Raw genomic sequence first — 12,509 nt, 5'->3', positions numbered from 1 at the left:
GGTGTTCCCATAAAATAAATCTAACTGAATAGAAAAATACTGTTTTTACAAAGTTACTAAAAACTCCAACTTGAGCTTACACTTGACATAGTAAAAATGCATTAGGATGGAATAAACTCAGGAGATGTTTCCAGTCCAATTTATAGAATCGCAAAATAATACCCTTTGAAACGTCATGATTTTATGAATATCTTTCCAAAACATTACACCTAAAAACAACAACAATACAACAATATGAAAAGTTAACTTTATCATATGACAATGATGACAAACTTAGACCCAAATACAATTATATTGTTGATATCAGATTTTTGTGAAACATTGGTTTTGATAACGTATTTAGGGTCTCACCAATTCAATAGGATTTATATTGCAAATCTTAATGCAGGAAAGGTTAAATTACATTACCACTTGGAATTGCATGTATCTGCACTACAAAATTGAGAATACACCCAACCATGGATCAAAACATATGGCACACTATTTTAGGATAATGTAGGATATGATATGTTCGCTGATATACACTATAGGCTCTTGTCAACTGGTAAAATGCAAATTGCTAGCCCATTCAACTAAAATGTTTTTAACTAACAGACTTACAATTCTAAGGTCACTTTATTCACTGATGTATTCCCACATACTATAAAAACATTAATAAATCTAAATGTATTTTACCCACATTAAGATTTTTACGTACTGTTAGTGGTAACAGTGAGAGGATTGTAAGAAGTCCAATGGCTTTGATGTTAAATGTTAGAGGGAGCACTTATGATGTTGATGTTAAACAGTCACAACCAGGCCGGATCTGACAACACAGAAGAGAGTGGTGTGTGACTGGGGGTTGTAGGGAGGCATCACAGTGATCCAGATGTTACAAGGGTGGGTTGGGATGGGGGGAGGAGGTCTTGGACCTGGGGGACTCTGTTTCTGTCAGTTTGGAGTAAGTTCAGCAGATCAAAGTTCATGGGCTGTTTCTAAGCGTTTGTATAGATGAGGCTATTTCACCACACAGCCTCCCCTTGTGCTTGTATTTTCCTCAAACCCCTATTGGTACAGCATCTATACTGTTCTTCAGCCTATTCATCCAGCATCTGCACTGTCCTTCAGCCCTTTGCAGACAACCTCTGATTGATCTGATCACTTTCCTTATACCAATTTCTAGCTCTCTCTTTCCTTATCCCATCCTCTCTGGAGGATCAGCTTCTACATAAGTTCGTGGACTCCTTACCCAAGAACCTTGCACAACATACAGAACATTCCCTCCTGGAACATTTAGTCCAAAATAAAGTCAAATTTCAACTCAAATGGGGTTTTAATCTCTCTTCAGCAGATTCACCCACTGAGCTGGGTGACAAAGAAGAATAGTTTCACTGACCAGGGTTCTATGGAGCACTACATCGTAGCACGCAAGAGCTTCCTCAACTTTCTGGATTAGTCCTTCCTGTGTCTCGTGTACCTGAAATGTTGTTGTTGGAATTGCTGTTCTCTATTCATAGAAACTCCTTTGTGACAGGCTGAGACTGAGTAGAACAAGCATTTGAGTGCAGTGAATGACCAAATGAAAGGTGAAGCACACAGTTACAGTGGCCTCCAGAGTTGGGAGGAGTGAACTTTCAGTCTTGCCACACATTTTGGGTTGCCGTCTCCTTCTCATAGCTTCCTGGTACATCTTCTTGGTATTTTGTCATTGGACCTTTGCACTGTTACACTGGTCTGGTGATACAAAGCAGTTTCTTTGGGGTTGTCTGTTGCCTACTGATTTCTCAAAAGGATGCTCCGTCAAACTTGACTGCTGCTAGGGCTTGAGCTAGACATTTAAAAAGAAAGAAAAATATTTTCATTTATTTCAAAAACCTGAGGCTACCTGGTCTTAGACTACGTGGTTCCTATTCAGCAATGAGCATATCCCAAAAATAGCAGCATGCAATTTCACAAGCATCTGATGATGGACTGACACCACAAATGAACTATTGAACTACTCAATAAATAAAACACTCTAGAATATTATAATTGTTAGGCTTTTGTTTTTGATTGATTCATTTGCAAAAATATGTTTGAAATTGTAAGCAATTGAAAATGCAGAATAATTTTACAGAACAAAGTTCTGTAAAAGAAAGTTGACAGAACAGACGCATGTAACAGAAGCATGTATGCGACAAAATTGTTGCTGAAAAATACAGAGATTAGATAGTTAGATTTTGGAAGTACTACTCCAGGACCTCATACAAGAGGTATTGTTATCTGCATTCAATTTGGGTTGTCCGTGTTTTGGAATGGCCATGACCAGAACGGATTGAAACGGCAGTGGTTCCATGTGTGTCTCTGCCAGTGCTGGAAGTTGGGGTTGAAGGCTGGATTTGTTTTTGCCAAATACTTGTTGCAGGAAAATAAATCCTTCGGGTAGCTAGCATGTTTGTGTGCGTGCAAGACTTGTGCATGTTTACTCTTTTTTCTAGAAGCCGTAGTTAGTGAATTAGGGTCCTATTTAGTGGTGATACCTCAAACCCATATTAGACTTGACAATTAAATCATTTAGGTGGCAGTGTATTCCCAACCCACTTAAATGGTGCCCCATTCAGCTCGTAAAACTGCTAATATTCACCCTGCAAGAACATCATGAAGATTCACATCCTTGCTGGCAGCCTGTAGGGAATCAAAATCAAATAATTTTTGGTTTATTCATAAAAAGCACAATGAAGACAGCACAGTTGACTGTTGTCAGAAATGACTGCTTTGCCCAGTGCTGATGTTGTGAGCTGCAGATGGATGAAGTTTGTTTGAACTGCAGCACTCCTTTCATTTAACAAGATTGCTTCCTCCTTAAACAGTTCTGACTGCTGGACAAATCAAGTTAATGGCTAGACACTGTGGCACCGTTGTTTCATCCTGCTGTTTAAAAAAAAAAAAATAAGTAATTGCAAATCCAATATGAGATGCGTGGCACCAGATCATGTCAGCTAATATAATGCTTCCAGAAAGTATAGCGACAGGCAACTGAGCATTAAACATGGATAGTCCCAATATGAGTTTCAAATGTTACCTTAGGATAATAAAAGATTCTGTTCTTGACCTACATTGTGAGTGGGATTGAAATGTTTCTGTTCTACATAAAAAAATAAGCAAATGCATACAATATGAAAACAAACTATAATGTGACAGAGAGGGAGAAGGTGGAGGTGAGTTTCTTTACTTTACTTTCATCTTGGACTTTAAGAAGACGGAGGGGTAGAATGGGGGGTAGGTTTGGTCGATGGAAGCTGTGTGGTGGACGGGGAGACTCACCTTCACACAGTCACACCTTCATGATGTGGGCGGAGTCAGAGAAGTCAGCGGAGGAAGGGAGAGGGGCCAGGCTGGTCGGGGAGGTGGGGGGACTGGGGGCACACTGGGCTGGAATGGAATGTGGGAAGGGGGTGGGGGGAGCAGTGAATACAAAAGAGAGAAAGAAAACTAGGACCAAGCAAAGGAAAGGGGCAGCAGTGGAGGAGAGAGGGGTGGGGGGTGACTGGAGGTGGGAGTGACTGAAGACCACATCTCAAATCATAGTTTTCACGTGACATCACGTTCCAAGGGGCACGCCCTCTTGGAGGGCAAAAAAGACTTGTGTTGTGTTGCCAAAATGCCGGATAGTTGTTGTTCTATCGGATGCAGTAATCGAAGAGGAGACAAGCCTGGGCTGTGTTCCTTTAGAATTTCGTCCGATAAAGAAAACCCAGAGAGGAGGAGATTGTGGATTTGTACCATTAAACCTAACGTTACCTCCGGGGTAACGTTAGGTTTCCGGGGAGGGCAAACAATGCCAGCCATCCAAATATACACGTATTTGCAGCTAACACTTCATCAAGCTCAAGTAAAGTTAAACACAAGAATATACAGGTATATTAATTATGGTATTTTTTTCCATAAAACACATCTTTATGTAATCGGACGGTTTGACATAGTTTGCTGTGTATCGAGGCGACCAACTGCAGTGGTCATAGTGAGTTAAAGTTAGTTAGTTAGCTAAATAGTTGGGTTGTTGTGTTAGACACAACTAAACTCAAAATGCATTTGGAATTAAATGATTTGGAAATCCCTTTACACCGATATTCAACTGAATGTAAAACAAAGACAATGTGTGAGGCTTGTGTTAAGACTGATTGGTTTTTCATATTAATTTGTCCCTTTGTTTTTATTTACGTTTTTCAGAGCATGCTAACTTTTTGGGAATTGAGGTTGTAATAAGTAAAAATTTAATGAAAAGTTGACTTTCCGTTTGAATAGTTAGCAGTTGTTTAAAGATCCTGTAAAGTAAATTCCATGTTTTGCTTCTAAGTACATTATATACGTGTGAAATGAGTTCCTGAAAGCATGTGCAAAGCGCTAAAACTTTGTCACACTGAAATGTGGAGTTAAACCGAAGAACAGTTTCTCTTCCGTTTTCAGATCAGGTTTTAATGGGCGGAGCCAAAAAATGCCCTATCTACGTCATTTCGCCCTATCTACGTCAGATCACTGAATGGCTCCTCCTGCTGTACTGTTATTGTAGCCTACATCAGCTAGCTAGCTAGCTTCAGGATGTCTCCCACCACCCGCAACTGGATGCAAGAACTCCAGCTGCGCTGCAACGCCATTTAAGTTCCCTATTGATAATGAAAGGAAAAATAGGTGGATAGCTTTTGTGAAGAGCCACGCTCATGGAAAGCTTCGGATAAACTCCAACAGCCGCCTCTGCACTGACCATTTAACGGCGGACAGTTTTAACATGGACCAGAGACAGACGGGGTTCACCAACACACAGCTTTTCTTGCAGCGCTGAGCCGTACCGAACATCGCCCCTCCGGCCGTTCATCCTCCGGTCGCACCTGGACCATCTACCGCCGCCAGCAGTTCATCACTCAGTTCTGTGTGCTTGTTATAATTATACTAGATAACTTTTCCAGAGGTATCTCTGCTATGAGTGCAAACCGCTAAATTGATATTAGGCTACTCGGTGTAGAATGATGGTATTTTGGTGAAATGGTAACTAATGTGTTAGAAGTAGCCTAGTTGGAGAGCTCACTGTCTGCTGTATCTGGTGTCCATTTTTACTGTTACATGCATCTGTATGTTTCACTCATTGAACAAATAAATTCAAATTCTATACGGTTTTGTTCGGCTTGACATAGCGTCCATTATCTGGGTCGGAGGTAGGCACTAGGCAGCAGCAAGGGGCGGCGCTTCAGCTCCTTCAGGCGACATGCCCCCCCAGTCTCAAGCAGAGAAGACTGCTGATTTTTTCACAATTTCAAAGCCTAATTTAACATACTTGTCGGTGTTATTTTTTCATTCGAATTTGGATGGGTAGTTAATAACACATTATTCTGTGGTGTGGCGAACTTAAAACTCGTTTCCAGGTCCACTTTACAGGATCTTTAAGAGAGAGAGGGGTTAGCTAGTTTACAGTAGCTAATGATATCACAGTCATCACATATAAAACCTTGCGGTTTTTAGGGGCAGAAATACGTGCCCAACACTTGCAGTTTGTGTCCATATCTTTTCTTTAGCTAAGAGGCGATCCAAAGAAACGTGGGAAGGTAAATTTGCCGGCTTTTGCTGCGTCTCAACGGTGTGAGCCGCCATCGCCAGAAGCTTTCTGCCCTCCAGGTCACCGCGGATGTCACGTGACTGAAAACTATGAATAGAAGAGATGTGACCCTGAGCTTGAGGCTCAGCGCTGCATCAGCAAGCAGGACAAGAAAGGTCCCATTTTAACACACGCAATCCTACATAGGGCCTACATATATTCCCTAAATATGGATAATAAGGTTGGAAAATAGGTTCTCTAACTTTAATTGTGTGAGAACAAATGAGTGAAATATCTATGCCAACCCAGTCAAGGGATGCTTCATAAGGCTTTAAAATCTGAAAGCCATTTTAAACCATACTCACTAATAACATTTGACCTGGATATTAAATTTGTATCATAGATACACACCAACGCATGTCCATGACCAACCAAAACCTTGTTTTGTCAATACAAAACGTGCTTGTATAGTATAGTTATTAAACAGCATGGCGTGAGTCATGAAGAAACTGTAAATATATGCAAGAAAATGTTGTTAAGATATGCTACATATTTTTCATAGGTGATAATGTTTAGAGAGATTGTGGTGACAATGTTCAACTGTAGACTGCACATGTCAAACTCCTATCCATCGTCATCTCACCCTGCTCTACCCAAAACATTCTATTTATAAAGATTTTCTAAAGTTTGGATGGCCTTGCCATTATAAAATTAATTAATTTGACACAAACGGTTTAGGTTATTTGATAAAAATCTGAAAGGCCTGGAAGAATTCAAGAGCTGGAGCCATATTAGTGGGTTCATCAACTCATCTTCAAGGAGGGATTGAGCATCTTCAGAGCAAGCATGTCCTTACAAACTGAAGGTACTGTTAGTGTGAAAGATTTAGGGTAACTGCATTAGAAATAAGCACATGAGGGTCAGGTTGTTTGGAACGAGTTGACAGTGATATCGGCATTACTGGGTAGACTGAGACACATTATTCCATTTGGATTTGAGTGTTAAAGAGTTTCTATTCGATTAGGCTCAGACTTGATATTGGTAGACAGTTTTAGACAGTGAAAGAGAGCCAAATCCTCATTTGAGATTGTATGTGAATCTTGATGCAAATCTCTCCTCAACAGAATTGCAAAAAGAATCTCAAGTTAGGATTTAACCCTGAACAAGTGATGTAATTTGTGTTTGATTTAACACAATGATATGTGTATATTTTTTGTGTGGTGGAGAGGGGCTAAGGAAAAAGAAAGGGACAGTCATGCCATAATCTTTTTTTTCATTGAGGGGGCCTCACAACAGCAGGGTGTTGATGATGTTGGGGGTCTGTAACCTTGACAATGGGGTAGGGGTGGGGGGGTGTAGGAAACGGTGTCCTCACCAGAGAGGAGGCGACTGCGTCGAGAGGCCTCAGCGGCTAGGGCGCAGGAGATCTCGATGCGCTTCTCCTGCTCCTGTAGCTGCTGCTCTGGGTGGCTCTGGCTCCTCCTCTCAGCCGGACCATCCAATAAGGGCACCACGTTCTGGAGACTGGCAGAGGAAAGACAGAGAAATAAATTATAAAGAAGAGAGGTTGGGGAGAGTGAGGGATGAGGATGGGAGAGGTGTGCAGAAAGAGAGAGACCAGGAGGTTCACCCCGACCCTATTTCACATTCCAGATAAGTGGTGTTCAGGGTCTTGTTCTCTATGCGTGTGTGCATGGGGAAGACAGCAGTGGGACTCATACTTTGACTTAGCAATGAGTGTCTTGATCCTTTCCACCTTCTTCTGTTTCTCCCTCTGCTCCTCTGGGCTCAGAGGGGCATACTCCTCTACGTCCAGGTACCGTTCTGGGATCAAAACCTTGTCTGGGGCCAACAGCTGCAAACACAATCACAAAAATCAAGGTTTGGCACCAGGAGCTGAGTGACTGGGGTGCCAAGGTATTATGTTGCTCCGACTCACTTCGTTATTAATATCCAGATCGTTGTGGTCTGGTTCAATCTGCGATCGCCTCAGCCTGGCGATTTCCTCCCTGGGGGACTCCACTCCCTCACCACGCACCGCTGCCTCTAAATCCTTTATGTCCACCTCGTGGGCCGTCAGCCGCCGACGCACCTAACCAGCAACATCACAGAGACCATCAATGAGCTTCAGGTCAGGAAACCAGGCCCAAAAGCCAGCCAACTACCTGTCAGGAACTGGCACTGGCAGTCAGGAAACTCACTTGAATCAGGTCCAGAGATCAGAAGAAAAGCACACCCACCAATGGTAGGAGAGTGTCTGTCAACAACGTACCACTCTGTAGCTGGAAGTGGACTGGCCCCCTGACAGGTTCAGGCTGCGTCTCTTGTCCCTCACAGAGCCGCTCTGGTTCCTGCGGATACGCTCATTCTGCTCCTGTACGCTCATCTTGGACTTTACCTCCGCAGGAAAAACTGCACTTTTAGGACGCTCCTAAGACAATGAAGGATTAACACCAAAAGGAGTAGATGTCACAAATTATCCAAACACCCGCCCTCACATAGAAAGTGCTTTCCAGCATAGAGGATCTATCCCAAGATGACCTGAAGCTGTCCAGGCAGCATATGTTAGGCTAGACTTAACACCTTGCTAACATACTAGCAAGGTGTGTACCAATATACTAACATGTGTGTCCTGTAATTCATCACTTATCTACATACGCATGTGTATGTTATATTGCACATTTAAATGACGATGACTCTAACAAGAACACTAATGTATAGTAGTACAAAATGGAGGGTTCCCTAAAGCAAAGCCCAACTTTTCTTGCAAGGTACTTTTCGATCATTTTGCTGAGCAGCATGGTTTGTAGAAGTAGGATTTAAGTAAACTACAATGATCCCGTAAGTAGTCTTTGGGGTTATTTTAAAATTATCTTTGTGACTGTGATAGACATGCTTCTGTTGTGAAATATACATCTGTTGAAGGAAAAGTCTGGCAAGGTTCTCAGGCAATTGAACACTATAAATTAGACAGAGACGTATTAAGCCATGGTAAGGTTTAACAGTGCTGTTTGTCTCTCATTGAGCCCTGGCAGATAAAAGGTCGGGGTTGACCAGGAAATCTAATTTTCGTTTGAAGAAGACTTCTCAAAAACATCTGAGCCCATCTAATCTGGTTATTTATTAAATCTTTGTCAGGCTCCAACATTTCCTCAGCCCTCCGAGATAATCTGGTCAGGGATTTTGAAGAAGAAGTCAAGAACAAGGTTGATATTGTTGAGATTTTTAACAAGACTGTATTTTAAAAGGTTTTCAATTCCCACACTCCTAATGTAAACCCTGTTACGGCTCAGAACGTTTTTACTATTTTATCTCTGAATGTAGTCTGTATGCTTATGGCTTTAAAGCTTTAAAATAGACAAATGTATATCCTAACAAGACTTCGGATAACTGACATGTTCTAAATACAACTGCTGAGATTTGTTCTGGGTCAATAACTCACGTTCTTCATTTGAGCCTTGAGTCAAACAATATGTACTATATTATATTGTTAATATTGATTTAGCTAATATTATGATATTATTATACATGTTATGTGCATTTTTCTGAGAACCTACTAGGCCAGGGGCCTGTACTACGAATCAAGAACAACATGATCTGGATTACTTTCAGTTACCCGGCTTCACAAACCCTAACAACAGCAATCACGATAAGCGGTATCACGACGGTGGTTATCAACTGTCTAACTCAACACAGATCTTTCCAATCTAGAGACGTGTGCGTTCACATGAAAGGGGCGGTGTTTGCACCGTATGTCCAATCGCAAATATGGATAAAACAAGAGCCGCATATTTCACACAGGAGGAGCAGACAATAATCTTACAAACTTTGTCTGCTCCTCCTGTGTGAAATATTGTAATACAAACATATCAGGAATACAGACATATAATACAGGCAAAAAGCAACACAGCTGCCAAACTGGCAGAAAATAGCAGATGCTGTAAATGCATAAGCTACATGACTTATTGATATCACTGCCCCAGGCACAAGATGTGACCATAATTACACTTGTGCATTACATAACGTTAAACTTTTGTTGCTGTATTATTTTAGTTGCATCCCTGGCAGTGGCAAACGATCGTGGGAGCAAATAAAAAATGTATATAAAAACATAATTCAAACCGGTAAGTAGCAGTAGGATGGCTTACATATTTTAAGGCCAACAAGTACAAGGCTGAATTGCCTGAATCAGTCCCTTTTGTAGGAGATTGGTATACAAAGGGCCTATAGAACAATGAAATTGCTTGCAGCCAACAGGAAGAACAATTAGGCAAAGAAAACTGTAGGGGGCCCTCCTCCACAGGACTTCACTCTGCTAAATGACTAAATGTACAGGGTACGTTTTCAAGTACATTGAGTCTTTTGTGGTGGTTTTCACCATTTCTTTCTTTCAATGTCTTATTTATTGTAAAATACTATAAAAGTGAATGAAACATCCAAATTCAATGAAAGTTGTGAAATTATCATTTATTTAACTTGTGAAGAGCATTGTACGGTACCATACACATTATTCTTTTTGGTTTGAAATGTTTTGGTTGAAGGAAACCCAAATTTCTGATATGGAAGTAATTAGATGGATCAAAGCAACCCAAGGACAACAGAAGGGGTTAGGGAGACACCCCAGTGAATAGGGATAACATATCAACATGACACTACATAAAAGTACCCGTAGTGAAATAATGCAAAGCTATGCATACAGTCTGTGGGACTGTGAGCGCACGGCTTCGATGTGTCGCATTGGCAACATACGACTCAATAAGTTGGCAAAAATAAGTAATTCCCTCTGCTGAGAATCTATATCTTTCATAAAGATGGTCATCAGGGAATGCCAAAGGGTTTAGTCGGTCTCTAAATGTTCTGGCTCTTTTGAGCACACCTCTCACTATCCGCGCACCAAGCTCCACAGGATCTTCTATGAACGGTGACGCCATTATCCTCAAGAATGAGTTAGTGGGCGGGGTTTTATACCGGTTGATCTCTGATCTCCAACTTAACCTGCTCCTGACCAGGTTAGGCGTTCAGCATGTGTTACCATGGCGATCTACCCCGGTAAAAAGTGATCCACCGTCGTGATACAGAAAACCCTGGGTTGAACCTGAAGTTACCTCGTTAACGCCAAATCTTGATTTGCAGTACAGGCCCCAGGTTTTCCTTGAGACAGAGACTTCGTTTTTAACTATTTTAATTCCTTTAACATGAGATCTGTATATCAGTTGTAGCTAAAAAAATTAGCTCAATATTCAAAACCTTAAGCTTTTCCAGCTTTAAATTTGTCAATGCAAGTGTAGCATTACATGTGTTCAGGTAATTGGATTTTAACCTTTAACCTTCTATTTAAATAACTACAAAATGAATAAACAATTGCTCCAATACTAATGTGGACATGGGATTGCTCTGTGACAAGATTATGGCCTCTCTACAACATGATTAGTTGAAAAGGTAAATGGACCAGTGATTAATTACTGTGGTTGCTGTGCAGAACTTAAAGCTTCTGAAATAAGTATGCATTGAGTGTGCTCCACATTCATCTCATCTATTGCTTAATCATGAGAAAGCCATGTGGCATAGCCTGGTGGGTTCTGTAAGCCTACCCTGGAGACACCGTTTGGCACCCTGCCATTCCGTCTGGACACATCCACCTCCACTGGAGACTTGGTCCTTGGAGGGACAATCCCAACTGCAAACAGACAAAATCAGCAGGAAACATGAAGACCATTTGAACTCTGAGTAAGCAAGCCCCTCCATCAGGATTCAATCAATCTCAGTGTCTTTAACCCAAGCTACGTGTTGGGCTGTGGTAACACTTGTTAGTTTACATTATCTCAGTTGTACACAACATTCATCACTAATAATACAGCATGGAAACAGCTGTAGCATCACTAGGTGTTCCTGGAAAATACTCCTGGTAATGATGCTACTAATAAAACTACTGGTCTGAACATAAATAAGGGAAGGGGTCTACCTCTAGGGATACTGGTACTCTGAGGGGGTTAGGGCTGTAGGAAGAGAACTGGACCTCTGTAGGGTTTTGGCTAGTACCACATGTTTAAATCTCCATGTTCAGGTTACGGTTGGTACCACACTGTCTACATTTTCATTTTACTAACTCTGCTTTCATCAAAAACGACTGGAGGTAATACACAGACAGACAGTGCACCCCTGTCTTCATCATTAGTGCAACCTTGTACGAACAAGAAACATCAGTTTTCACAGTACTAGATCATGTATGTGATACATGAAGTGAGGAATAGAGATTTACCTACAGGAGAAAACTTTAAATAAATTGGATGTTTGCATGTCTGGTTGCTTAAGGCAGAAAATGCTATGTCTTTGGCTCTGAGCTCGTGACAATAAAGTTGAATCTAATCTAATATGGACATTGTACTTAACCTTTATTAATACTGGATTGCCTGTCTTGATCGACTTCGTGAACATTGCTGCTACTGGTCCGTTCCTCAGGCAACTGGTCCTGGCGGTGGCCAAACTTGTGCTGCAAAACAGAGCGGCATCGCCGTTATCAAAACAAACTCAAGATATTTACATACTAGTAAGCTCCGTCTACCCTTTCAAAGCTTTCAGCCACTTTGTTATCCAAATAATTAATGCATCAGATACGCATTAATGTGGATATTTTAGGTGAGATTATGTTTAGATCGTCCATTGCCGGATATACCTGGAAGCCAACACTTGGAGATCCAGCATAAGTTGAAGGGAAAGGTCTACACAGCACAGACACATGCAAGCAGAGACTAGCACAACCACATCACTAAACCAACTGGCACTAGAGGGAAAATGGTAAAGAGACTACTGTGATGACTTCTTCCTCCTATGCAGATCTATTTGTTCCTTAAAAATGTGAAATTGCCTCAGACTATAGCATGAACTTCCAGAAGCACCAAACTAATCAGAATCATGGTCCTTTCTAGATACATAGTAATCAGTTAGGAGTAAAACATATTTCAAT

General features: G+C 41.3%; 1 protein-coding gene across 1 annotated transcript in view; it reads right to left on the bottom strand.

Moving 5' to 3' along the window:
- Nucleotides 1-235: 235 nt before the first annotated feature.
- The window catches only part of plekha6 (pleckstrin homology domain containing, family A member 6), a 202,955-nt gene continuing 190,681 nt past the window's right edge, over nucleotides 236-12,509 (bottom strand). Inside the window, exons 18-25 of the mRNA XM_067241637.1 lie at nucleotides 11,936-12,035; nucleotides 11,137-11,222; nucleotides 7,818-7,976; nucleotides 7,485-7,637; nucleotides 7,267-7,400; nucleotides 6,921-7,069; nucleotides 3,283-3,390; nucleotides 236-1,807 (exon numbers count right to left, since the gene is read on the bottom strand). Coding sequence (XP_067097738.1) covers nucleotides 3,293-3,390; nucleotides 6,921-7,069; nucleotides 7,267-7,400; nucleotides 7,485-7,637; nucleotides 7,818-7,976; nucleotides 11,137-11,222; nucleotides 11,936-12,035 — 879 coding nt within the window. The 3' untranslated portion in view covers nucleotides 236-1,807; nucleotides 3,283-3,292. The remainder of the gene's footprint in view (nucleotides 1,808-3,282; nucleotides 3,391-6,920; nucleotides 7,070-7,266; nucleotides 7,401-7,484; nucleotides 7,638-7,817; nucleotides 7,977-11,136; nucleotides 11,223-11,935; nucleotides 12,036-12,509) is intronic.

This window comes from Osmerus mordax, chromosome 1, assembly GCF_038355195.1.
Source record: "Osmerus mordax isolate fOsmMor3 chromosome 1, fOsmMor3.pri, whole genome shotgun sequence".
Lineage (NCBI taxonomy): Eukaryota > Metazoa > Chordata > Actinopteri > Osmeriformes > Osmeridae > Osmerus > Osmerus mordax.
The sequence above is the reverse complement of the archived record's forward strand: the minus strand, read 5'-3'. Positions and strand labels throughout refer to the sequence as shown.